General features: G+C 44.3%; 1 protein-coding gene across 2 annotated transcripts; it reads left to right on the forward strand.

Moving 5' to 3' along the window:
* The first annotated feature begins 1,039 nt into the window (after positions 1 to 1,039).
* LOC105028410 (F-box only protein 11) lies at positions 1,040 to 27,151 on the forward strand. Of its 2 annotated transcripts, none has more exons than XR_004575779.1 (21): positions 1,040 to 1,345; positions 13,854 to 13,984; positions 14,798 to 14,879; positions 15,079 to 15,223; positions 15,933 to 16,062; positions 16,312 to 16,395; positions 16,628 to 16,760; positions 17,030 to 17,136; positions 17,406 to 17,517; positions 18,683 to 18,789; positions 18,884 to 19,021; positions 20,985 to 21,202; positions 21,335 to 21,515; positions 21,701 to 21,823; positions 22,104 to 22,189; positions 22,306 to 22,382; positions 22,564 to 22,818; positions 23,696 to 23,803; positions 23,989 to 24,039; positions 24,429 to 24,527; positions 24,765 to 24,856. XR_004575779.1 is itself a non-coding variant. In XM_034292443.1 (21 exons), the coding sequence occupies exons 1-21, from the start codon at positions 1,258 to 1,260 to the stop codon at positions 24,892 to 24,894; spliced, it is 2,643 nt and encodes an 880-aa protein (XP_034148334.1). In that variant the 5' UTR covers positions 1,041 to 1,257; the 3' UTR covers positions 24,895 to 27,151. The 2 variants fall into 2 exon arrangements, 1 of the variants encoding a protein (XP_034148334.1); XM_034292443.1 differs by having other exon boundaries at positions 1,041 to 1,345; positions 23,989 to 24,097; positions 24,765 to 27,151.
* Positions 27,152 to 27,156: the final 5 nt, after the last annotated feature.

The raw sequence follows: 27,156 nt of genomic DNA on the forward strand, positions 1-27,156 counted from the left end.
ACAGCTGTTAGTAAGGGATTACGCGGGATGACAGCTGAACAAATAGGAAGAAACCTCAGCTGTGAGGTGAAGTTCACAGTACTGATTGATAAAGAAGTATTTGTTTTACTGATTTACAGACAGCTGTGCTGTGAGGAAGACCATGTACTGGAGCATTGTCTGTACACCTATTCTTCAGATGACTGGTATTGGCACACGTCATGGTTTTAATTACTCATTGAAGATTGTGGTGCCAAACCAATGTAATAATATATCATCAAATTGTAGGTGGCCCATATTGATGTTTCAAGGGACCCTTGAATTGATGCATGCCTGTAATGTGGACCCTGTACATTAGGGTTCCCCAATCCTGGTCCACAGGACCCCAAGGGGTGGACATTTTTGTTTTTGCCCTAGCACTCACACCAAATTGAAATGTTGCCCTACCACTTACACAATTTATTAACATAACCAACCCATTTTTTTCCATTTGAATCAGCTGTGTGAGTGCTGTAAAAACAAAAACATACATTCCTCAGGATCTCCAGGACCAGGATTGGGAAACACTGCTAATTAATCAAAAATGGCTTCTTCAGACAACACCAGGAAACCACACTGGCCTATTATTAATTGGCAAAAAGCCTAGATTCTGCTTTTAGATAAAGTAGGCCCCATGTCTCATAGCTGGGGCATTACCATTAATCACATATGCGTTTGTTCTCCAGTTCTATTGTGGGCTCCCAACCCCCTTGCACACACAGAACACTGAATATTATGTCTCCAAACTGTTGTGCACAAGAGACCCACTGGGTGTATAGGGTTTGGTTCCAGCCCAGTACTAACACACATAATCATGAGGATTGGCCTACAGTAGTCTAATAATAGCAATACTAGTTCAGTAGGTAAATGAGCCCATTTTAATATCCTTTCTTGTTTCATTCTCAGCCTAAGTCAATTTGAGACAACAGACACACATTCCTATTTGCAGTCGTAGGAAAAAACAGAGAGTTACGATGTTCTATTGGTGGACAGTCTTCCCATGTGATGCTCTGGTTGTCCGACGGTCGCTCGCTATGTGCCAATGGCTCCTCCTGCAACAGCGAAACGGAGCTGAGCAAGGGGTGCAGGGGTAACGCAAAAATATATAATTTTCTCGAGCCGCAGGAAAAGGGTGACTTATTGCGCAATGTTTAAGGAAAAAATGTTTTAGATTGCGTGCTTAGAGGTCATTCCAGCTGTAGCGAAGGGTTCGAATTTTCATTTAGATAAACACCCCAAATGAACTCCGTCAGGGCAACCAGCAGAAGACCCAGGCGAGTGTCGAGGCCGCGCCCGGTACAGCCGGAAAGGAACAACCAGGAAAGAGGTAACTTAATGCATTTCATATTGTCTCTACGATAACTGGGCGCATCTCAAACCTTTCACAAATAAGTTGGTTCGTTAACTTGTTAACTCAAGTTAAACGTTTGATTACGAGTGGCTTTTCAAAATTCACGACGATAACGTCTTTCCCTTTTGGTAGAGACGGTAGGAAACACCGAGGCTTCACGCTCATTCGGCAATCTATCAGGCCGCGCTTTGTTTGGCTTGTTCGTAGACCTAAGCTAATCCTGCTTGATGATCTTGATGAGACTACAACTCGCGCAGGAATACCAACTAATTAACTTTTTGTTTTAAACATACAAACACCATTAATTACACACGTTTATTTTTTTGCCAGGACCAGGGCCGACGTGCTGTTGTTTTCCTTTCTATTACCTGTCTCACGACACTAGAGTGTTTACTGGAATGCTAAAGTTAGCCCGCTAGCTAGTACGCTAACGTAACTAGGAACCCATGATGACGTTATCCGTACCGTAGACTGGTAGCTAGCTACAGTAGCCACGATCTAGCTTTCTGGTAGCTAGCTACGCCTTTGTTTGAATAGCAATTTGGAAATTATCAAAGTACACATTTGACTTGCCATTGTTACATTTGCGTAATATGTTGCTAGAAGTCATTTGTAGTTTCCTGTCATTACGCCCCATTATATTGTACGTTAGTTTAACAAAAGTTGCGTTTTGTCTGTGTTGTGGTTTTGTGTTGGTTTTGCGGGATGGTTACATAGCTAAGCTAAATTTACTGTAACTAACATCAACGTTAGCCCTTAGCTAGTCATTCACAAGCACATCAGAAATTGTAGAGAATTTGCTGGCTATCAACGTACATTTATTCTGGTTTGATGAACTAGTACTGTACCTTGCGTTATAGTAGCAGGTATATGCAGTAATGTACTTCACGTTTTAGCCTGGCTAAAGTCTTACTTAGGTACAGTAATGTCGTTTACATAAAATAGAAAGCTAGCATCCCATCGCAATTACAGCTAGGGACATTGGATTTGACGCACCTAAATCAGCTATGAAAACAAGTGTACCAAGCTATCTTTTTTTTTTTCATCCTGTGCGAGGTGTTACCAAGGTAAATCACAACCGAGGCCATTAGTTAGTACTGGTTATGACAGTCGGACACCCACGGTCGAGCCCCAAAAGGGCATAATTCCCGTGTAACTAGGCGTTCTCACGAGAACTAACCTTTTCGAAGGTAAACATTGTTTAGGTTCTTCAGTTTCCGAAAATACGTTCCTTACAGATACCTTGCCAGTTGTTGTGAGTTTTAGGCCAAGGAGCTAGCAAGATAATTTAGCTATAAAAGAAGGGGAAAGTCATCTGTGGTTACGAACGTCACTGTCAGAAAGCAGATTTTGTGAGTGCTACAAACGTTAACATTTTGTACTTTTCAGTTGACTTGATTTAGCCATTTACCATGGTACTGTAAATAGACACATTTGCCCCCTCCAAAAAACTTTTGAAAGTAAAATAACTAGCTATTCAACTGCGATATAATGGAAACATTACTGCGGTTGCCGGAAAGAAATCAGTTATCCTGCAGTAACTGCAATGTTTTGGAGGAGGCTGTTAGCTACTTGTAAACACAACATTAGTTAACGTTACATGATAAGTCAGGACGCGTAAGCAGAGAGTTATTTTCAAAATTGCTAAAGCAGCTGTTGAAATGGTGGTCTCGCGCCTCTGAATTGTAGAGGTGCACGTGTTCAGTATCTGGACATCTAAAACAAATTGGTCCAGCATTATTTACGTTGTCTCATTGTGTGACCAGGCATGGCCTGGGAAACAGTTACTACCTGTTCTTTGGTTACTACTGCCTCCAATTATTTTGAAAAGGGGACAGTGTACTATAGTATTTTTCTCTAACATTCATTAATTATTTAGTGGGTCATATGAAGTGGAATGAGTAATTGCATTTACCATAAGGGATGTGAGGGCTCCCGTCTCCAGGACTTGGAGAGGCATACACTGGAACATAGATAAGCAGTATATTTACAGATTAAGGCAGACCTGCTTATACACTATATCTGCTTGAAAGAGGGAAACAAATGTTTTCTTCTCATGTTTCCACCCTCTATTAGTATTATGTTTTTCACTCATCATCAAACTGTTCCAATTCTTTCAGGTACGAAATGTTCCTGTAGATTTTCCTGAGGGTTTTCCCTCTCAATGCAAACTTTGTACATAGAAAAGCACCCCACACCAGGAGACCAATAACACATTAAAAGTAACTTGCAATTGTTAACGTTAAGGAAAATAATTTATATCTTAAATATAATTTTTTCTTTACAAAATTGAAATTATTTAAGTTATTACAGTGCTACAACAGGTCCCAGTCAAAGAAAGCAAACATTCAGCGCCACAATCTTGTACCATCAAAAGTTATCCGTCTTTTACGTTAAAGTCATGACATCCTTGCTAGCCATGTATGGCAGTAATTAGAAAACTCACACATGGTGATACAAGGGTGGTGGCTGTCTATGGTTGGTTAGAGGGGATGTATGACAAGCTGTCCTGTAGACGCTGGACGATAAACTGAACATTTTCAACACCGTCCAAGGGTTGACCGGTTAAACGATTTATGAAAGTATCGAGTTTTTGCACATATTTAACAAAGATTAATACCTTTCACAATAAAATCTTCCTACGCCTTCCCACTTTAAAGGAGGAAAGCAGTTAGGCAACATCCATCCAACATATGGAACAGCATTTGGATCAGAAGCTTCATTTATCATGCATGCGAACGGACACATCCGCATAATCCATGCGGGATATATAAATATTAACATATGTGTGAGAATATTTATAAATGTACACAAAGCCAGGATCATCTGCACGCCGTGCCAAGTGGTGAAATAAAACATCTGCTTTCAAACGTAGTTTTCCTCCTTCAATGTGTGAATTAAATTAGATCAAAATGCGTAATTCCTCCACGGGCTATGATATTTAATGTAATTTGACAAATGTGATTGAATTTGTAATAGTAGTAATGCAACTATCGAGTGGAACCAAGACATTGTCTCACCTAAACAACGGCGTGGTTATTAAGAACTCAGATTCCAGGTCGGTGCCTGCAGACGTATTTGGTATGTGAGAAAATATCGGTGAATGGTTGAGAGTTTGCCTACAGGCTCAAACACCATTGCATAAAATCAGCATGTGCATCTACAATGCTTTAGACAGAGGCTGTACCTTGAAATCATTATTAAGTGTTACATTATTCTGAAGCACTTAACTTTAACCTTTTTAAGTGCTTTCATATGATTTCTATAGTCAAATTTTTGAATTTCAATTATCTTTACTAGTGTTTTAAAATGGCAGGTCTATGTTTCAGGCAATTTGGTATTTTCAAAATATTGTCTGCAGCCCAGGTTGCAAGGTGGTGAGTCCAGCTGATAGCCTACCTACCAAATATCCCACACACTCAAATGGAGGATCCGATTCAATTGGTAGTTGGGGTCAAAAAAGCAGTGGCAAGAGGACATTTGGATCCTCTTTCTGCCGGACCGCGTAAGCGGCTAAGAAGAGCGAATGTCTCTTACTGACTGAGTGACTGACTGACTGCCCCTTGTTAAGTAATGTAGTGGTTAGAGAAGCGGACTGTGAACTTTAGGTCCCGAGTTCGTATATCCTTGCAGGCGATGGGAAGTTCGCATTGTCAGTTAAAGAAAAAGGTATGTTGTTTTGCCATGAAAGAAAAAAATATGCTCTTATGCCATGAAATGAAATAGCTTTGGCAGACTCGCTAGCAATTGCTGAATTCTTATGACTATTCCAGTAAGTTAGTAGATACCGGTAAAGCTTATTACTGGCTAATACGCTGTTCAAACGGCCAGTGACAAACGCAATACATAGTAAGAAACGTTAGTCAGGTTTACTGTATCAATGTCATTCACAAATGGCCAATTAACTTTTAAAATGGCCAGTGGAAAAAGTGGATTTGTTCAGGATAGAGGCAAGAGGCTATACTGACACCCAGCAACTGTACAGCTCTGTGGTGTAGTGTTAACGACACACGGGCGACCCGGGTTTGAATCTTGAGGTGGCAGCATTTTCTTTTGCGGGCAGGCTGAACTAGGCTTGCCTGGTTTCTTGTTAATCTTAGGCCTTGTAATTGTTTTCACATGAAAGAATTGTTTAGCAAAAATAACACATTTCACCCCGGGAACATTAGGCATGTGTGTACGTGTCATAAATACAAAGCATGACAAGCTAACGTGCTAATCTGGTTCTAATATTATGCAAATAAGCATGTGGCCTGATAAGCATGATCTGTAAAATATATTTTAGTCTACTAACTAAATTCCCTTTAAGTGTTTAACACCTCTGATGTTGAATGTCTGCAATTCCACTGGCAACTTTTGTTGACCTGTTTGTTAACAAGTGTGGCGTAGGAACAAAGCAGCGTGGACCTTTTGTCAGGGCAGTCATAAAAAGGTTAGCCCAGCTCTCATTGTGGAGGTCTTATTCCCACCATCCCTAGGACCTCAACTCTGAAGTAATTATTAGGTAATGGTACAACCAACCCGCAATATGGTACATATGATTGGTTTTAGGGTCGCGGTTCGGTAAGTTTTCGGTGACCGCACAAAAATGTTTTGTGAGCAGTTAATGAAAATCATTTTTAGTTTATTTGGTAAAAGGCAGAGAATATTTCCAATCACACCGTGTGGGTAATGGGCGTAACTGTTTGCTGAAACAGAGCTGAAACTTTTCTCAACCGGAGAACGGGCACATATCTCCATATCACACCTGCACACACCCACCCGTTGCTGTAGTCATGTCTTTTGCCTGGTTAGACCTCTGCTGAGGGTGGCTTGCATGTATTGGGGTGACAACGTTTTTTTATTTATTTTTCTGTTTCAGTGTTGATCCGGGGATATTAATATGGGGGTGATGTCGGCATAGATGTGTCATTTTAATCGTAGGAAGTTCAGGTCTTTTTAGATTAGATTCAACTTAATCATGCAAAAAAGTACAGTACAACGAAATACAGTTAGCAACTGCACTTTACTGACTCCGCCGATCAACATTGTTTACTGGAATGCACAAAATGCTGCTAAACTGGAGATTAAAATGGAGCTGGAGGATTTTACAATGTTGGTTAATTAACAGCTCACTGCCACTCGCCCTTGCTGTTGTTTCACTCCAAGTGACCATCTTATGAAGCTGGTTGAGAAAATGCAAACCTGTTGTCAATGCAAAGGGTGGCTTCTTTGTGGAAACTACGATATGAAATGTTTTATGATCTGTTTAACATATTTCTGGTTGCTACATGATTCCACATGTGTTTTCATGTAGTTTTGATGTCTTCACCATTATGCTACAATGGGGAAAATAGTATATCCTAAGAAATAACCTTGAAGGGGTAGGCGTGTCCAAAGGCTGTCCGTTACTGTATATAGAAGTATTTTTATGCCCATGAAGTACGTTCCATGCTGTTTGTGTTTGGTGTGGAGGCGGGGCTTCTATGGTAGACTAGGTTATGGATGCTTTGGCTGGCTGGAGGCTGTGTTTGTAGTGGTTACTGGACCAGTAGCCTGGGAGAGAGTAGCCATGCTACCAGAGCAACGGACACAGTGGGCTGGGGCGCTGTTGATTGGCAACAGTTATGGGCTCAGATGTTGTGGATCGTCCCAGCAGAATCGACCTGTGTTATTCACCCGATGGAGGTGAGCTGTAAGGAGTCACTTGGAGTAACTACCAATCCTCTCCAGGGTGCCACCAGGGTGTGTGTTCAAGCCGGGTCCTGGGACCACCATAGGGCTACCCGAGACTGAGGTAGTGGTTTAGGGTTTAATATGTTTAGATTATGGACCCTTTGGCCAAAATGTTTGATAAATTAATCTTCAGTGTTTTATTGCTTGGTATGGTTTCAGCTCTTTTATAGGGACATTCACTTGCATTTTGTGTATAGACCTGCTATTTAACTCCTCACACAATCGACGGTATTGTAGCGTTTCCTTTCTAGGCAGATCCATCTCTGCGAAGGACAACTCCTTTTTGTGAATGTATTGTGTTTTTGCGTATTACCCACACTTTGGTGCTGAGACATGCGATAGGGCTGAGACCTTGAACAGAAATGCTGACCGCTTACCACAAGAGTTTTGCTGTTATTTGGTTGTTGCGGTGAGTAGCCTATATTAGGGAAAGGTTTTTTTAAAATGAAAAATGTTTGCTTATGAGTGACTGAATGTGGTTGATCGCTATAACACTCAAACTCGTTGTAGTAGTTTTCATGCCTACCATCTGTGGAACACATTAATATTGTAGGTTTATAGTTCTGTTCGTCGTTTTTTGACTCAATTCAGGCAGTTTATCATGTTGTGTGTTTAGGTCCATATGGCCTGCGGTAATTTCTGTGGCATATGATGTTTGGGTCCTTACAATTACTGATGACCTTTAAACTCACCAAAGGGAGGCGTGCCTGTGATCTCTTTAGAACACCAAACCTTCAACGTCTCGCTGAACTATAACCTCTGTTTTTGCGTTCCAGTCACCGGTGCTGTAGTCACTCGACGCAATAAACGTTGTCATTTTAGTAACCATTTATTCCTTTGAGCTCATCTGAATTCGAAAGAGGTTGCTTCAAGTTGACGCTTCACCAATCATGCAAAATGGACCAATTCATCCATTAATGGAAACACACCATAACTATCAGGAACGATGGACTATTCTGCCATCATACAGTCACAATCTCCTGCCTGTCACATACCCGCCTCGCACTGCTGGCTTAAATCCTCTTAATCTATCTCCATAGACACACAGACAAACGTAAACCGCGCTGTGACGTCTCAAATTCTGAACCTTTATGTAACATCCACCGATTTGTAACTGATCGGGGGAATCGTTCCTGCCAGTAGTTAAAATTTTGAGGTCTATCTTTAGGGTTCCTTCTAAGTGAACGTAGTGGTCTTCACCGCCTGAACCTGTGATCCCAGACTGAGGTACAGCGTGGCAGGCTGTGGTCGTTGTCTAACTGTTCTGATGACGATATACGTCACGCGACGTGTGTGTAGCCTAAAACGGAGAAAGGCTCAGTAGCTCCACACAGCTGTTGGAATGTTTTAGCCGACCAAAATATCACCATCTGCCTTGTAACAAGGCTCTGTCCAGCGTTGTTAGCACACTGCAGTGTTTCTACAAGAGACTCTTGGTGGCTCTGAAAGTCTTTTGTTGAATCTGTCCAACCTTATCATATAGAAGGCGCGGGCACTTCATGTTTTCATTCAAAGGAACAATGTGTAGAATGCCACTTCTCCTTCGTGCTAGAGTTTTATTTTAGGTCATGCAGCTTAAAGGGCTATTTCCTAATGATTTAAAAAAAAAACAAAAAAACATTTCGTATCAATTTATGTGGCCCAATGTTTCCCTGTGCTTTTCAGAGGTTTTCTTATGTAAGTAGAAATATAGCGGTCTGTTAAAAAATTTATCAACCAGGAAATGACAGGCGGATTTCTCCAGGGCCTATCTGTTATTGTTTGTCCATGAGCTAGAGGAGGAGATGATCACTCCTGTCATGTATACTGATGGGAGGGAGGTGGAGATTATTTCTGCTCCGTCTTCTGTCCTCAATTGTAAACTCTACCTTTTAGGATCCATGTGTATATTGACCCAGTTCATCTCCGGTTAGTTATTGTAAAAACACAGTTGCTCTGCTATTACTGCCGATATATTAAAGACATTTTCTGATGATGACAATGCGAAACCTCTACATGTTGATCCCCTAGAAGATTAACTGTGTTCACAGATCAACTAGTCTGGTGTGGTGCCTTGTTGCAGCCAAGTCTTTCAGTCAAGTCTTTCATCCAGGGTCTGAATTAGGGTTTTTTGATATGGTGAAAATGATTATGGCTCTATTGGTATGCAATACATTTGTGGACATTTCAAACGTGAACCCAAATGTATGTATGTTTTTTTAATTTTTTTTATAAATAGCTTGCTATGCACTGTTAATTCTGACTGAGATGTAAAGGAAATATTAGGCTATTCTCTTTTCACATGCTGTCATTAAGATGATGATGGTTGGCACTTATCAAAATGTGGTTTTGTGACCTATGCTTAGTGAGGAACTGTGACGATTGCTGGTAACGATAATCCCTCCAGCTTGATTTATATCTAAATTTTTTGCGTCATTTTGGTTTTCCAGTCCACAATGGTGATGGACAAAGTTGTAGATGAAGCATTGACTGTATGTCATCAATGCTGAGCGAAAGCTGCCTACACAGTTGCTAACTCAAACTTGTTGAAACATCTCCGCGGGCATCACCCCAGTATCAGTATTGGTGGAGCAACTCAGAAATGCAAAGAAATAACCCAAGTTCATCTCCACACTGCATCCATGCAGAGTCTGAGCGTCCCAACGAAATTGCTAGAGAGATGGATGTGTTGATAGCCGTGGATATGTGCCTGTACTCTGTGGTTGACAGTGGACAGTTTCAGCATCTTCTAAAGCTGCTCAAGGCAAGTTATCAATGTCCCTCTTGTACTTATTTCAACAGGTAGTCCCCACTCACTATGAGCAAGACGAAGCCCAAGTTAACAATGCGCTGGCTGTTTGATTTACTACAGCACACCAATGGGTTTTATTTTTCTATTTTTGTGGAGTAATTGTTGTTTTTGCTTAAGAAAATAGTTTGTGCCGTTATTGCTCATTAAATTACTAATTGTCCCTGGGTTATTGTTGCATCTTTTGAAAAATGGACTAAAAACTATATTTTTGCTCCAATCGTAACACTCAAACCACAATACGTACCAAGAAACAATCTGTGGGCGTAGCGTTTTGCCTGTAAGGCCTTTGGATAGCTAGTCCTTTATTGGATTAATTCCCTCCTGTGGAAACAGCAGACTCCCTCAATTATGTAAAGAAGACATCATAACGTATTGCCTACCACCATCCATTGCTCGGTATAGGACTGTCATTTGTATGTAAATTTATGACATAAAATCCAACAGGGATGGTTTTAGGTTTGTCTCTGTGACCCAATAAACACAATGTACATAGACCTTCTGACCCAGACTGTGACAGCGGTGGGTCTGTGCACCAAGTCAGCGAATTTGTCTTGTCTTATTTGTACAACCGGCCACTTAGGAAATGTTTATGATGTAATGGTCTTTTAACACAGATTTCGATTAGGTCTAGTTCTGGGGTGGACTGGTCCAGGTTCTGGGGTGGACTGGTCCAGGTTCTGGGGTGGACTGGTCCAGGTTCTGGGGTGGGCTGGTTCTGCCTTGTTCTGGGGTGGGCTGGTTCTGCCTTGTTCTGGGGTGGGCTGGTTCTGCCTTGTTCTGGGGTGGGCTGGTTCTGCCTTGTTCTGGGGTGGGCTGATTCTGCCTTGTTCTGGGGTGGGCTGATTCTGCCTTGTTCTGGGGTGGACTCGTCCAGGTTCTGGGGTGGACTCTGAGGTGGACCGGTCCAGGGTCTTGATTGTTTGCTTTATAATTAGCCTACTTCCCCCTATGGCTGGTGCCTCTGACTGCTGCTCCTGATCATTGTATGACATTGGAATTCTCCTCGGAAGAGGTAAATATTCATCAAGCTGCTGGCTGGCACAGTGAGAACAGGGACGGGTGCTGGCTTGGATAATGTGGCTACCTTCTAGGGATATCTGTGTAGCTCATCCAAATTTGTTTAGCTCCTTCCCTATGATTTGCAAAGTGACTGTGCCCAGATGTGAGCCAGCTGTTGGAGGGTTGCTTAATTCACAGCTTGCTTTTTTTCTTTTTGTCAGGGGGATTTCCTCTTCATCCGCCTAGTTTGCCTTTGCATTATTCATTTATTTCTCTTCATCAATGCAGATTGTTAGTTTGCTGCATGGTAACATTTGTCTTACGTCACGCTGTCAATAAACCTTAAGATAGAAATGATTGATCGCGGTGATAAAGCTGGCATTTTCTTCCCTCCTGTGGCATACAATCTGTGATTATGGCCGTGTCGCAGCAACGCACAGTAGGCTTAGGGAAGTGCCTGATCTGGACACGTCCTCTGGTGCACATTCGACCGAGACGTTCAGCTCGCTGCACGCGCGACCAGGAGGTCGGGTGGAGCCCGCTCATTTGGAGAAGTGTGGCGACCCGGTTCAAGGCCATCCTTGTGTATTGGGTCCATATCTCCCCCAGGGGCGTCCACCCACAGTGTTCAGAATGAATAACATCCCATTCATATTAATGGTCATTATTTATAACACGGTAGAAACTAGCCTGTAAAGTTGTGATACTTAAATATTGTAGAATGGTGGTTCCTTGCGGCAGCTACTGTGCGGTGCCTTCCCACTTCATTGTTTAATTTCACCTCTTATTTTAGCAGGGAGTCAACTGAGAAACATTTTTCTTTTCTGTGGCAGCAGGCTTGGGTTTCTTTTTTTTTGTTTAACACTATCACTTCATTTTTTTCCGGTGGGTTTCTTAAAAGAAGCTGATTTAATAGGTAACCCGTCTAGAGCCAGCCAGAGCGAATTCACAAAGCCCTCTTTGGAGATCCTGTGATCAGGATCACAACCCTGGCCGAAATGATGTAGCGGCACTGCAAAGCAGTGTCTTTGATGGCTGCTCAATCAGGGGCCCCGTCCTGTCTGGTGATTCTATGATCACCACGTTCCACACATGTGTTACTGGGTTTGCGGGTCACACTGTCCAGATCCCCTGGCTTCTGTAACCAGTTCTGCACAGCTGTTGGTGGGAAACACTCCCTCTGTGACATGGCTGGCGTGACACTTATTTGGCACGACGTGTTCTATGAGAATGCGTAGGGGTGTGGGTAATTTGATAGAGGTTAGAATGTTTTTTGGCACTCTACAGTAATGCTAACCAGAGATCATTAATTTGTACCACAATTCCTTCCTGGGAAACTATTATAGGCCTTTTATGCCTAATGAGTGTAGGCCTTCAGATTAAATGTTATGAGGTTATTTTAGCTTGGGGGCAATGCCAATTGTTTTAGCCTACAACTGACGGGAAGACAGTTTGCCTGTTGGTCATGAAGTGTTACACTTGGCTATTGGGATCAGGGGAAAGCAGAAAGTATATATATTTTCATGTTAAATTTAGCCCAAGACTAAGGGAGATTTTCGCCCAGGGAAATTCGGTGCAAATAAAATAACCAGTGTGGAAAATTTGAAGAACAAAACCATAGAACCTTTGTCCAATCACAGAAGCTGCACATAATTGACATATCGCTTAATTGACATACCCTTATGATTCGCGCCATTACCAACAGTGTTTTGGTCCCTGAACTCCGAAAACCTTTTAGTATATTTCTCAGCTGAGTACATGCTGTGGCTGGCTTTTGAAGAAGGTATGTCAAAAGGCCATATTGTCAGCTTCATGTTCATATTTTTACTTTGACGTTTTTCATCTTTCTTTTACTTCTCGTGGATTTAGTGAAGTTGTCAACGGAAATGCCGACAAGGGGGACATCTTGATTAACCGAACTCAGAAAGTGGAATAAGAAGGTATCCGGAATATAAAGATATCAGGAATTTAGTATATTGTGGTGTCACATGGAAATGCCTGGTAATCTGAGAAAATGGAAGCAACACTGATGATTCAGCACCAAGTATAACGCCCAACAATCAATTTACCAGGAATCACGCGTTCTGGTCACATCTGTGCAGCGATGGAACCATTGTCTATTTATTTTAGCTTTGTGATTTGAAAATCGTCTATAATCGTCTTTTTATCTTTATTTTTTTTTTTTCAACTTAACTGTTTGGTTTGGCCTACTTTCATCCTTAAGCTGAGGACACTAAAGGTGAGCATTAAACGGCATAATTATGGTTCTCACCAGGCCAGCAACTGCTGCCCACGTCTTTTACTTTGTTTACCTACCAATAACTAGCATGTCTTCAATTAACATCAATGGGATGCATTGTCAGTTAAACTGTCCACATTAAGTGTCATTTCAGTGTTAATGAAGCACAAACTGACTTCTTTGTCAGTGTATCAGTGTTACCATAGCTGCTCGCGTAGATGTGAGGACCGTAGACCTGGGTTCAAAATATTTAAACGCGCCATGATGGTGTTTACACCCGCTGCCCGTCTATTTTCTTCCGTTCTAGCTTCAGAGCAAGCCCGTTTGCGCGCGCATGCAAATCTTGTTGTTTAATATGTCTGATTTCACAAACCTGACAAGGTGACCAGCCTGGGCTGTGGCTTCAGTCCAGATGTTTAGGTTTACGGTGATGGTGGAAAAGGTCAACAAGGTTGAATGTGATTGCGGGTGCGAGGAAAATAAAGGCGTAGCGCGCTCCTCCGTTTAGAAGTCCACAGCGGGCACTCGTGTTAACAGCAGGGCGAATACAACGCTGTTAGTTAAATGATCTGTGAGGCGGGCCAACTTTACTAGGTTGGTGTGTAGAACCATTCTACAGCTGTCCAAAGGCATTGTGCTGCTGTACTGTGGCTTGTATGAATGCGGTGTTGAATTGACCGCGAAGGGCTTCCAAACGTTGTTCTTGTGTTGACCGTTTCCTCTCTTCCTCCCCTGTCAAGATGAGGACGTCCCTGCAGATATGGTTGCAGAAGAATCCGGTCCAGGAGCTCAGAATAGTCCGTACCAACTTCGTAGAAAGTCTCTACTGCCCAAGAGAACAGCAGCGTGTCCAGCAAAGACGAACATGGAGGTGAGTCATTTGTGTGGAATGCATCCCAAATAGCACTCGATTCCCGACTCGGAGCACTCCTTCAGACCCCAGCCCATAGGGAACCATTTTGGTGCGGCATATGTGTGGCATATGTGAAACGGCTGTTTAAAAACAGCAACATGCCCGAGTCACAATGTGAGGCAGGCCAGTAGGGCCCTGGGCGGAGTCACAACGAGAGGCAAGGCCAGTAGGGCCCTGGGCGGAGTCACAATGAGAGGCAAGGCCAGTAGGGCCCTGGGCGGAGTCACAATGAGAGGCAAGGCCAGTAGGGCCCTGGGCGGAGTCACAATGAGAGGCAAGGCCAGTAGGGCCCTGGGCGGAGTCACAATGAGAGGCAAGGCCAGTAGGGCCCTGGGCGGAGTCACAATGAGAGGCAGGTCAGTAGGGCCCTGAGTAGAAGGACTGGGACGATTTCGACAAGACTTTCGTCTACCTATTCCGCCTCTGAATATCAGCTCACGTAAAGGCATCTGTTGTGAGCCGCTGTCTACATTGCACACAGCTTTATTGTGAGCTTGACTAGAGCCAAGTCAGTGAGCCATCCCGCCCATCAAGAGGTCTTCTTCAGCATGCTGCTCGCATTCACCCGTGGGGTGGATTTGATAATTTATCATACATATGCATAATTGATTCATATTTCACTAGCGCTAGTGATTAATTGAAGAATTAAATTTGTTTAAAAAAAATTGCTTAAATATTGATAATGGCCGTTTAGCCGATGTCGGCGGTCTGTTTTATGAAATTGTGTCCAAGCTGTCAAAGGCCTGTAATCTGTGTCGCCTGTGTGTGCAGGGTGCTTCCACTTCAACCACAGAAAACTTCGGCCATCGGGCGAAACGTGCCAGAGTGTCAGGAAAGTCTCAAGATCTGCCAGGTCAAATAACGTCTTTGTACAAATCTTTTTCTATACTGTTTTTCAACTAACCTCCAGTATTCTGGGTACCGGTCTCTCAAGCTGACGTGTCCCTGTCCCTGTACTCCATGTGATTTGGCACATTACAATGGAGGGGATTGGGGGATTAAAAAACGTCCCCTTAATAAATCCTTCCTGTCGTCGCTTCGCCTCCCAACAGCCGCTCCTGCAGAGCAGTACCTCCAGGAGAAGCTGCCGGACGAGGTGGTCCTGAAGATCTTCTCCTATTTGCTAGAGCAGGACCTTTGTCGCGCTGCATGTGTCTGCAAACGCTTCAGCGAGTTGGCCAGTGACCCAATCCTCTGGTGAGTGGCCTTTAGCCGGTTGGTGCGATGTGCGGAGGGTTCTGGATGATGGGGCAGTCAGGACAGTCTATAGAATGGCTCAGTTTTACACCTGGAAAGTAAGGAGAAGGATCCTAATTAAGCAGTAAGGCACGGTGATGGTGTACGACCGATGTTCGCACCGCGGAGTGCCTGGACGAAACGCTTAGCCATGGTATTTTGGCCATGTATCACAAACCCCTGAGATGACTTATTGCTCTTTTAAACTGGGTTACCGACACAATTAGATCAGTCACATCAGATTTCACTGCTCTAATTGTTTCAGTAACCGGTTTATCAGAGCAGTAAGGCTTCTCAGGTTTCTGATATATGGCCAGTATTTGTCCAGGCTCTGCGGCTTGCATTGTGCCTTAGAGCAGATCTCTTCCTTGGTATATTGGCCATATACAGCTCCCCGTCCATCCAGATTGCTTTTATATACCACGGCTATCAGCACTCAGGATTCCAAGCACCCGGGTTTTAATGTCCCATAATTCTCTATTACTGTGGATGACTTCTAAACACTGGAACAAGCAATGATTGTTAACACTGGCGCCGGCCCCCATTCCGTAGCTTGTTTTCAACAGGTTCAGCATGGAACTAGGTTGTCCTAGCATGGCTGTCTTCCACCTAGGGGAAAGAGGGCTTGTGTAAGGTCTGACGGTGTCTGTCTTGTCTGTCTGTGTCGCAGGAAGAGGCTGTACATGGAGGTGTTTGAGTATACGCGTCCCATGATGCACCCTGAGGCGGGGAAGTTCTTCCAGATTAACCCGGAGGAGTACGAGCAGCCCAACCCGTGGAAAGAGAGCTTTCAGCAGCTGGTAGGACCTTGACCTACATCCTCACACTGTCTGTGTGGTTACTCAACTGTATTGATACTGCTGAAGCTGCACATCAATAGTTTGCATGAACGCACGAATGCGAGAACTCTGAACGCAACTTGTCGTTCTCTGATGCAAGTATGGTTCCCATTAGTCTGAAGGAACTTGAGGTTTCTGAAAGGGAACACCAGTCCCGTGTGCTGTAAAACTGGCTGCCGGATGCACTGATGTTTGTGTTTTCGTTTGCAGTATAAAGGCGCACATGTAAAGCCGGGCTTCGCAGAACACTTCTACAGTAATCCGGCCAGATACAAAGGCAGAGAAAACATGCTTGTGAGTACCTCGGAAATTTTTTGTTTGTTCAACACTTTAAAGGCCAGTTTCCCCTGATGCACGTTAAGCCTCGTGTTGTGTAAACACATTTTTAGGCATTTCTTTTAAACTCAGGAATAGTCTTTTTAAACTGTGTGTGGAGGACTGTCCCAAAGGGCTGTGTGTTTTGGTGTTGTTATTGAGTGGACGGGTTTTCATGTTCGCTGTGACTCTGCTCCAACACTCCTCCCAGTACTATGACACCATAGAGGATGCTTTGGGAGGGGTCCAGGAGGCCCACTTTGAAGGGCTCATCTTCGTCCACTCTGGGATATACACTGACGAGTGGATCTACATTGAGTCACCCATCACCATGATTGGAGCTGGTACGTATTGATTGTTGGTTTGAGCCGCAATCTGCAGCGTACACTCGGTTCCCGGTCAGTCTGTACCACGCCGCCGGTTGGCTTGGTTTACTTTGTCACACAAACACACGCGCTCACCCAGGGTGGACAGCAGACACAATCAACAGTTAACACCATCTTAGTGATGTTACGTGAACAGTGTGTTTTTCCCTTTTAACCTGTTCCCATTGTCCATGTTTTACACAGAAATCGACAACTAACTCCTGTGGCAATTTCTTTTCTCTCCACAGCATCTGGTAAGGTAGCCGACAAGGTGATTATCGAGAACACCAGAGATTCTACGTTCGTCTTCATGGAGGGCTCAGAGGACGCTTATGTAGGCTACATGACAGTCAGGGTAAGGTCTTCTTCCTGTGTGACTTACTGTAATGTGGCCCCGCCCCACCTCCTGGCGGTCTCACAACGTTTTCACTACAGTTGCTCTAAAACAAAGACGCGTCTTCACATATCGGCTGTGGTCGTCAGGATTTTCCTATGAAAATTACGAATTTTTTTCTTGCGGCTCAGTGATGTCATTGTTTGCCGTGGTTTGCACGGTGTTAGTCGAAGCGTGGCTCTATGTAACGCACTTGTATTAACTCGTGTTGTCTTATTGTCCGTCTTCAGTTCAATCCTGACGATAAGTCGGCGCAGCACCACAATGCCCATCACTGTCTGGAGATCACCGTCAACTGCAGCCCCATCATCGACCACTGCATCATAAGGAGTACCTGCACAGGTAGATGCCTTCTGGTCACAGTGCTTTGAAACACTTAGCATCTCAGACCTCTACCTGCTTCATCAAGCACAGCCTTAGCATCACAGACCTCTACCTGCTTCATCAAGCACAGCCTTAGCATCACAGACCTCTACCTGCTTCATCAAGCACAGCCTTAGCATCACAGACCTCTACCTGCTTCATCAAGCACAGCCTTAGCATCACAGACCTCTACCTGCTTCATCAAGCACAGCCTTAGCATCACAGACCTCTACCTGCTTCATCAAGCACAGCCTTAGCATCACAGACCTCTACCTGCTTCATCAAGCACAGCCTTAGCATCTCAGACCTCTACCTGCTTCATCAAGCACAGCCTTAGCATCTCAGACCTCTACCTGCTTCATCAAGCACAGCCTTAGCCTCTCAGACCTCCCCCATTTAGTTTACCTTCTTAGGTAACTTAGTGTTATGTGTCTTTGGCAGTGGATCAGAAATATATCTGCTGAAGCACTAACAAGCACACTCCTCCATAAAGGTCTTAAGAAAACTAGGTCTCCAAGAAAATCTGAATCCTACGCATTGATCCAGTAACCATGCAGTTCATAATGTCACCAAAAGATCCAATACACACAGTACCCTTATCAACTGTGGAAGGTTCTGTAAACAAGTTCTTAATGGCAACCTCACATTGATAGCTGGTTATGATAAGATAATGACTAATAATGGGGCTGAAGGGAATTCTTACTGGCCTGGTTTCATTGAAATGTTCTATTTTAGCGAACTAGCACTAGCAGCTAACTAGTTATCTCATGGCTAGCTCCTTGGCTGTTTGTTGCTTGTTAGATAGCATAGCAATCTGAGTGAAAATGTGAGGGCTCTCTGCTTGGTGAAGTGTACTTCTGATTATTTACTTTAAATGCGCTGGCAGTGGCTCAGTTTTGACTTCCAGCTGAATAATGTTGAATGAGCAGCTTGTAGATCGCCCTCTTCAGGCAACCATCAGAAGAAAAATTAAATGACCGCTGATGAACAGAATTATTTGTTTGTACTATATATGTATACACATGCTAATTCTGGTATGTATTGTTGGAGTAAAGATTGATATTTCCGTATTAATCTGTTAATCTGTCAGGCCATAGTATCCCTCTGATGTCCTTTACCTGTTGTATTCACCTGTTTACTGCAGTTGGCTCAGCAGTGTGTGTGAGTGGCCAGGGGGCATGTCCCACCATCAAACACTGCAACATCAGCGACTGTGAGAATGTGGGTCTCTACATCACTGACCACGCACAGGTAGGACACGCCACTTGTTCCCCAGGACACTACTGAAGTCATCCCATTCCCTTGATTCTGTGGGGAGACCCTGACATTCCCCATGTGTTCCCAGGGAATCTACGAGGACAACGAGATCTCAAACAATGCCTTGGCCGGGATCTGGGTGAAAAACCATGGCAACCCTATCATCAGACGGAACCACATCCACCACGGCAGAGATGTGGGTGTCTTCACATTCGACCATGGCATGGTGAGATGATGACACATTGGTCTGTTCTCTGCTAGTCTGGTCTGACTCCTGCTGAGGTCTACTACATATTCATCTGGCCTCTGTTAGTCTGACTCCTGCTGAGGTCTACTACATATTCATCTGGCCTCTACTACATATTCATCTGGCCTCTACTACATATTCATCTGGCCTCTACTACATATTCATCTGGCCTCTACTACATATTCATCTGGCCTCTACTACATATTCATCTGGCCTCTACTACATATTCATCTGGCCTCTATTAGTCTGACTCCTGCTGAGGTCTACTATATATTAATCTGCCTTTATTAGTCTGACTCCTGCTGAGGTCTACTACATATTCATCTGGCCTCTATTAGTCTGACTCCTGCCGAGGTCTACTACATATTCATCTGGCCTCCGTTAGTCTGCTGTTGGTTCAGAGCTTTGGACGGCATTGAGATGCTTTGCACTCGTCATATGAAGATTTTTGGTGCCGCGTTAAATGAGCAAACAAATTTGTTGTGTTGTGGAAACAATTGCAAGGGACTCTCAACAAAATACCTGTTTTAGGTCGACCATTCTGTCTGTAATTGACGATTGCATTTATTTTTGCAACCAAATTCTCAATTTTGGTATTTTTTGCCTGATCCTCGCTCATCATTTCGTGCCGCAACGAACCGTGTTTAAAATAATAATAAACTGTGTATCCAATAACCCATAAATCAGAGTAAACTACCCTTATCAGACAGATATAATGCTGGTTTTCCGTTTTATTTTTGTATTTTTTATTGTGGACTGATATATGTTTACCTTACTAAATCGCACGTTCTGCCATGTGACTGTTGTGCATGTGCACATTGCAGTGTCGATGCAGAAACGATATCTTGCAGCCGTAGTCTGTAAACTATAGTTTAGGCCCCTTGTATTTCCTGTTCCTTTCTCAACTGCATAGGAAGAGAAATATCAAGGTCCCTCCCCTCAAACAGTCTCCAATGCCAGTTTGTCTGTCCTTTAGACACTGAGCTTGAAATGGAGGAAGACCAGTTCAAACATTTTATGGTTTTGGTCCCATCGAACAAAGGCTACAGAAAAGAGAAGCCGTCATTGACATGCACGCAACGTTACATTACTTCTAGTTGTCATATAATGATGTATTCTGCCTATAACCAAACGAATGCCTGACTGGTGGAGCGCACGCAAATAAGATCCTATTTTAGAGTGTGTTGGTGAAACTGAATGGGTGTGGGTTTCCTGAGCACTACTGAATGAAAAAGGAATTGGCTGCTTGTTTGAACTGATATTAACAGCTAATAGCGCTGAGGAAAAATATTTTACACCTTATTTATTATTTGACTAAAAATATCTATATCAGTTTGCTTCGGGCAAGGCAGAATAGTGTCAGCCTTCTAAAATGAAAAAGAGTAATAGTGGTATAAGCGAATGACATTATATAACCAGCTAGAATATAATTAATACATTACAAGCCCCAATAAATAGCATGTTAGCTTCAAGTAAAACCCTTGTGAGTAAATGGGTTCTCCAACATTCCCGAAACGTTCTTTACCCTCTGTCGGCATTGCTAAGGTACCCAGTGGGCCCTGTGTCATTGATAACACAATCCTGTCTTCCTCCATATTTGTCTGCAGCATTTTTTTGTCCTTGAAGGGAAGCACTGTCTTGTGGTGCCTTGTGTTTAGATTCTGACAGCTCGCTACTAGTTTCCATTACGTAAATCCTAATCCACAGCTTTTGCCTTGTCAGAAATGTAGACCCTGTAGACTTTGGTTATGCAAGGCGTCGGATTGAGGTGCTTCTCTGAAGAGCACAGCACTGTTTTCTAACACCCTGATCTCTTCAAGTGTATTACACAGGCCCCGCCCCTCTCACATTCTCCAGGGCTTCTTGATTTGAGATGCGAGGACTCGAGGAAGAACCTTGGTATTCAAAGTGACCGACGGTGGCTCTTTGTCTCCCTCCGCAGGGCTACTTTGAGAGCTGCAAAATCCACCGGAATCGCATAGCGGGCTTCGAGGTGAAGGCATACGCCAACCCCACGGTGGTGCGCTGTGAGATCCACCACGGACAGACGGGAGGGATCTACGTTCACGAGAAGGGCCGAGGACAATTCATCGAGAACAAGATATATGCCAACAACTTTGCGGGAGTGTGGATCACCTCTAATAGTGATCCGACGATAAGGTAAGAGGAGTTTCGGTGTGAAAAACCTTCTCCATCGTGGCCCCGCCTCCCCCCAATATAAAACATTAGTAAATATTGACGTGCTAACGGACACTCGGTTTGTGGTAATTTTGCGCTCTGTGTCGACCGCAGGGGCAACGCCATCTACAATGGCAACCAGGGCGGCGTTTACATATTTGGGGATGGGCGAGGCCTCATCGAGGGAAACGATATCTACGGTAACGCCTTGGCAGGGATCCAGATCCGAACCAACAGCTGCCCCATCGTACGACACAACAAGATCCACGACGGGCAACACGGGGGCATTTATGTGGTACGTTAGCGCCTTTCAGCGAACACACTTATGACGCCCAATGTGGTCACCTGCGCTGCCTGCGGACGCTTTAACCCCCCGTCAGCGCATCACATTAGGGTTGAATAAAGACCAAGGAGCCGTGACCGAAACACAGCCGTGGTCTCTGCAAGACTCACGAATGGATATGTTCCTCTGCCCCGTAGCATGAAAAGGGACAGGGGGTGATTGAGGAGAACGAGGTGTACTCCAACACCCTGGCCGGGGTCTGGGTGACCACCGGGAGCACGCCCGTCCTCAGGAGGAACCGGATACACAGCGGGAAACAGGTAGGCACTGACTGACTGACCGCCTGTTCGGGTGGCGTCTGACCGCCTGTTCGGGTGGCGTCTGACCGCCTGTTCGGGTGGCGTCTGACCGCCTGTTCGGGTGGCGTCTGACCGCCTGTTCGGGTGGCGTCTGACCGCCTGTTCGGGTGGCGTCTGACCGCCTGTTCGGGTGGCGTCTGACCGCCTGTTCGGGTGGCGTCTGACCGCCTGTTCACTGATGTGACATTTCACAACCACCTGGAAAGTAAACACAACCTCTTGTCCTGCACGTGTCACACAGGTCGGAGTTTACTTCTATGACAACGGCCACGGAGTGTTGGAGGACAATGATATCTACAACCACATGTACTCTGGAGTTCAGATCAGGTCTGTTAACCTGGAACTGCTTAACTAACAGCCAGCTGTACAATGGCTTCTAATTACAATCATGTCTGTATATTGATTTTGGTTTGGGGATATATTGATTTCTTTCACTATAACAGAACTGGCAGTAATCCTAAAATCAGACGGAACAAGATATGGGGAGGTCAAAATGGAGGCATTCTGGTTTACAACTCAGGTGAGAAACATGTCGTCCTTAATCCACTCTTCCATCCACTCTTTTCTAAGTGTCAGATTTTTAGATGAAGAACTCTTGGCTGATAGTCCCGAGTCTGTTCCAGCTCTGATAGTCCCGAGTCTGTTCCAGCTCTGATAGTCCCGAGTCTGTTCCAGCTCTGATAGTCCCGAGTCTGTTCCAGGTTTGGGCTTCATAGAGGACAATGAGATCTTTGACAATGCCATGGCGGGGGTGTGGATAAAGACGGACAGCAACCCCACCCTGCGACGCAACAAGATCCATGACGGGCGGGACGGAGGCATCTGTATCTTCAACGGCGGACGAGGTCTACTGGAGGAGAACGACATCTTCAGGAACGCCCAGGCAGGAGTCCTGATCAGCACCAACAGTCACCCGGTTTTGAGGAAGAACAGGATATTTGACGGCTTTGCAGCAGGTAGGCCACACTGATTAGAGAACAGGGCTCAGGTAGGCCACACTGAGAGCAGGGCTCAGGTAGGCCACACTGAGAGCAGGGCTCAGGTAGGCCACACTGAGAGCAGGGCTCAGGTAGGCCACACTGAGAGCAGGGCTCAGGTAGGCCACACTGAGTAGAGAGCAGGGCTCAGGTAGGCCACACTGAGTAGAGAGCAGGGCTCAGGTAGGCCACACTGAGTAGAGAGCAGGGCTCAGGTAGGCCACACTGAGTAGAGAGCAGGGCTCAGGTAGGCCACACTGAGTAGAGAACAGGGCTTAGTAGTTCGTATCGGGGTCCCCACATTAGCTGAGCACATGACCCTCACGGCTCTAGGTCCCTCTGAATGAGACGGACGGATGGCTTAATGCCCTCAAAACACGAGTCACCATGGGTGAATGCGTACTGTTACTAGATTTAAATGTATATAATAACAGTGAAAGGGAAACAAATCGGCAAATGTCGTTTACATTCATTTACATTGTCTTAATTCCCGGTGGTTGAATTATGGATTTGGTGGCTTTTGATGAGTTGTCACATTCAGCACCATGTGGAGGAATGTCAGCCAAAATGAGCAGGATTTATCCAATAAGAAATGCGTGTTTTCTGTGCCCTAAGGACTGAGCGGTAAAAATGTTTTATAGTAGAAATCGGTCCATATCCAAAATTGATTCCTAATCCCTGTATACACTTGATCTGGGAGAATTTGCTCAGTGTTTTTGGTAACTCAGGGTTGGGCTGAGTGGATGGTTCTGGCATGTTGCTCCTACCAGTCAAATCCTCCTGGGCTTGGAGGCTGTGATTGGATGTCCAGGTGTTTCCGTGCTGTTCCTGATTGGTTTGTCTCTCTGTCTGCCAGGTATTGAGATCACCAATCATGCCACGGCCACCCTGGAGGGCAATCAGATCTTCAACAATCGCTTTGGAGGGTTGTTTCTCGCCTCAGGTGTCAACGTTACGATGAAAGGTGAGGAGACGGCGCAATTAACCACGGGTACTGCCGCGGGCCACATTCATCGTAAGATCTAGTTGTGCCAGTAAATCCCTTTGGGAAGCTGTTGGACTGGTCTTAAAGGGCCGCTTCTTCATGACTTACCCTGCACCTGGTCTGATCCAACCACATCCAGCCCCTTGTTCTCCCGTCTTCCCCAGATAACAAAATAATGAACAATCAAGATGCCATTGAAAAAGCTGTGAGCAGAGGTCAGTGCCTGTACAAGATTTCAAGTTACACCAGCTATCCAATGCACGATTTTTACAGGTAATAATTTCTTACCCTGTGTATATATATATGTATATATATATATACATTTGTTTAAATTAATCCCATGGGGTATTCCAGAAAGCAGGAATATTGACTAAGACAGCAAACTGAAACATAGTGTTTGTATTTTTGGTTAACCTAGTTCCGTCTGTCACGTTTTACTTTTTAGGTTGTTTTAAGCAGTTCTGGACAGTTAGACGGCTAATAAACGGATCCATCTTTCTGGAACAGCCCCCAGCGGTCCACTTTAACTGACGTAACCGTGACAACCTCATAGCCTCACCACCTGTCCTTTTCTTTTCTTTGTTCTGTCTGTCCGTGTGGTCAGGTGCCACACCTGCAACACAACAGACCGCAACGCCATCTGTGTGAACTGCATCAAAAAGTGCCACCAGGGGCATGACGTCGAGTTCATTAGACATGATAGGTACATCACCGTTCCGTCAGAAGCTCTGTCTTACCACACACATACATACACCTGCAATAGAATGAAAGTCAGAGGTTCAAAAGGTTAATCAATTTCAGTTTCTACCTCATTTTGTTGATCGTTTCCGCCTCCCACTTAGGTAATTATTAGTGTATATATATATATATATATATATATATATATATATATATATATATATATATATATATATATTTTATTTTTAAATCTCTTTTGCAGATTTTTCTGCGACTGTGGAGCTGGGACGTTGTCAAACCCCTGCACGCTAGCCGGAGAGCCAACCCACGACACGGACACACTGTACGACTCAGCCCCTCCTATAGAGTCCAATACACTGCAGCACAACTGACCGGGTCGCCCTGGAGCCCCCCCCCCCCGGACCCTGTCAGCTCCGCTCCCCCGCAAGGTGCCGGACCGGGTCGGGTGGTGCAACGTGTGGGGAGGAGACTGCCGTCTGAGGCGCAGAGACACAGAGACTCGTGTTTGTTCAGCTGACCAGGTCAAACATAGGGGAGAGGAAAATACAAATCAAACTATTATAAATATTTCAATTGTTTCACATGTGAACAATGTAAAGATGACTTTTAAAAAAAAAAGAAAAAAAAAAAGAAAAAAGCAATGAAAACATGGACGTCTAGGTGGACAAAGACAAACGGAAAAACATTTTTATATATATATATAAAATCTGTTCTGCAGGGGATGCCCCACCTGCGATTGCCCCCACCCCCCCCCAAACCCCACCCATTATATTTTCCTTCCCAGCAATGTTGACATGGAAAGAATGAACTTCTGAGGAGGCGTTGGGACTCGGTCGGCAATGGATTAGTCTTTTGATGGGAGTGTTTGTACATTGACGGGCATTTCCATTCCCTTCATAGTGCTGAGCTTCAGACACGGCCCTGTGAAGGGAATGGGGGGCCATTTCGGACTTGCATATATATATATTGTTGACTCAGGTTGATGGAGAATAAATAGGAAGCGTTACGGCTGTGTAACGGGGCTGTGTAGAGGCGGACGGACACTAGCCATCATCATCCTCCTGCACCCTCCCCCCCCCCCCCCCCCCCCCCCCCGCCCCGCCTTTCTTTGAGAAGTGGGCAAGTCTTGTCAGACTGCAGTTAATGTACAGAGCCATCAATGGTGTCAGGACAGCACAGCAACGTCCAGAGCCATATTTGAGGAACTAGTATTCTTCACGCCGAGACAGAGCCTCGCCACACACTTCTGTCTCCGGGCATCAACCGTCGCGCTGGTATGTATGGATTCAAAAAAATACGAAATGACCTAGCACTTCGGCTTTGTTTTTTTCTTTGGGGTGGGGGGCGGGGAAGAAATTTTGATTTTATATGCTTATTTTTTTTTTTTTCCCATGTAGTTTTGTATTTTCATGCAAAAATGTTACTGTACTTGAATGTCTTTTATTTTATTAAATATATTAATTTTGTTTTTTGGTTATTACACCCTAGACTTACTGTAAGTGTACTGATGTCACAGTATGTTTGTTCTTTCTGTGAAAGAGATGAAAAAAAGAAACTGTTTCTCCTGCAATGTTGAATATTTTAAATTTGAGACTTGGTGAAAAAAAATACCGCAATTGTGATTTCACAAGACTGGTTGTGGTCCATTTTATTTATTTTGATTTAAACTCCCTAAAAGCTTTGTTTGCCATCAACGTGGAGTTGAAGAAACCACACATGCTCCCCTAGACATCTCCTGTCATTTGTACCATACAAAATGTAAATGTTAGTATACATTGAAACCCATAATTGCAGTGTTTATATCGACAGCTCACTCTGAAAAGTGAAAAAACACCTGTCTGGGGGCATAGTTGTAGGTTTTTATACAGTACCCAAGACCATTCTGTTAATTTGAGCATTTGGAAAAAGCTGTAGAAATACTGCAATGTGGGTTTCATTGACTTCATCCCAAGGCCTGAATTCAATCTAAAAAGCAGGTTATGGCATCGCAACTTCTGGAGGCAGAATCCGAATGAGCTGACATCTGCAGCTTTCGTTATGAATTGTAATTTCACCGAACGATGCCTCTAAAGCCAGCAGCGCCGATAAACCTGCTTTCAGATTGAGTCCCACCTGAAGTCTTGTGAAGTCACATGTGCTTACAGTTCAGTTCCAAGGCTCAGACTGGCCTGTTGTCATGTTGGGAGTCTGGTTCGTGGGTTACCTTGTTAATGGTTGTTTCAATGCTGTTTCTGGTAACGACCCTAGGGGTTGCCAACACCACACCGATCTGGGACGAGCATTCACATTGAGGAATAAAAAAAAAAGATTGGAGACCCCCCCCCCCCCCCCCCCCCCCCCCGTAAAGTAAAGCTCATACTTTACTTACCGAGGCGGAGACATTGAAATAGCTGCAGCAGTATATGGTTTCCATTGCTTTCCCCTCCATCCCTCCCCATTCATGTGTATTGGTGACTGTGGGTTCTGAAACAGCCTGAATTGTATGCATGTACCATAACATCTAGACTTAATATATTGTGGAGTATTCAATAACCATTATGTAGACGCTAGTTTGAATTAAAAGGGTTTAATTTCCTAAGGTAAAGAGGAAAGTGGTCATTTTTAAAAATAAACTTTATTAGCTCATAATACAG

The sequence above is a fragment of the Esox lucius genome, chromosome 5 (genome assembly GCF_011004845.1).
Source record: "Esox lucius isolate fEsoLuc1 chromosome 5, fEsoLuc1.pri, whole genome shotgun sequence".
Taxonomy (NCBI): domain Eukaryota; kingdom Metazoa; phylum Chordata; class Actinopteri; order Esociformes; family Esocidae; genus Esox; species Esox lucius.

Coding starts and splice junctions, on each gene's coding strand:
- LOC105028410 (XM_034292443.1), top strand. CDS start 1,258: ATGAACTCCGTCAGGGCAACCAGCAGAAGACCCAGGCGAGTGTCGAGG. Junction 15,224..15,932: donor GCCAGTGACCCAATCCTCTG/GTGAGTGGCCTT, acceptor TCTGTGTCGCAG/GAAGAGGCTGTACATGGAGG. Junction 16,761..17,029: donor CATCACCATGATTGGAGCTG/GTACGTATTGAT, acceptor TTCTCTCCACAG/CATCTGGTAAGGTAGCCGAC.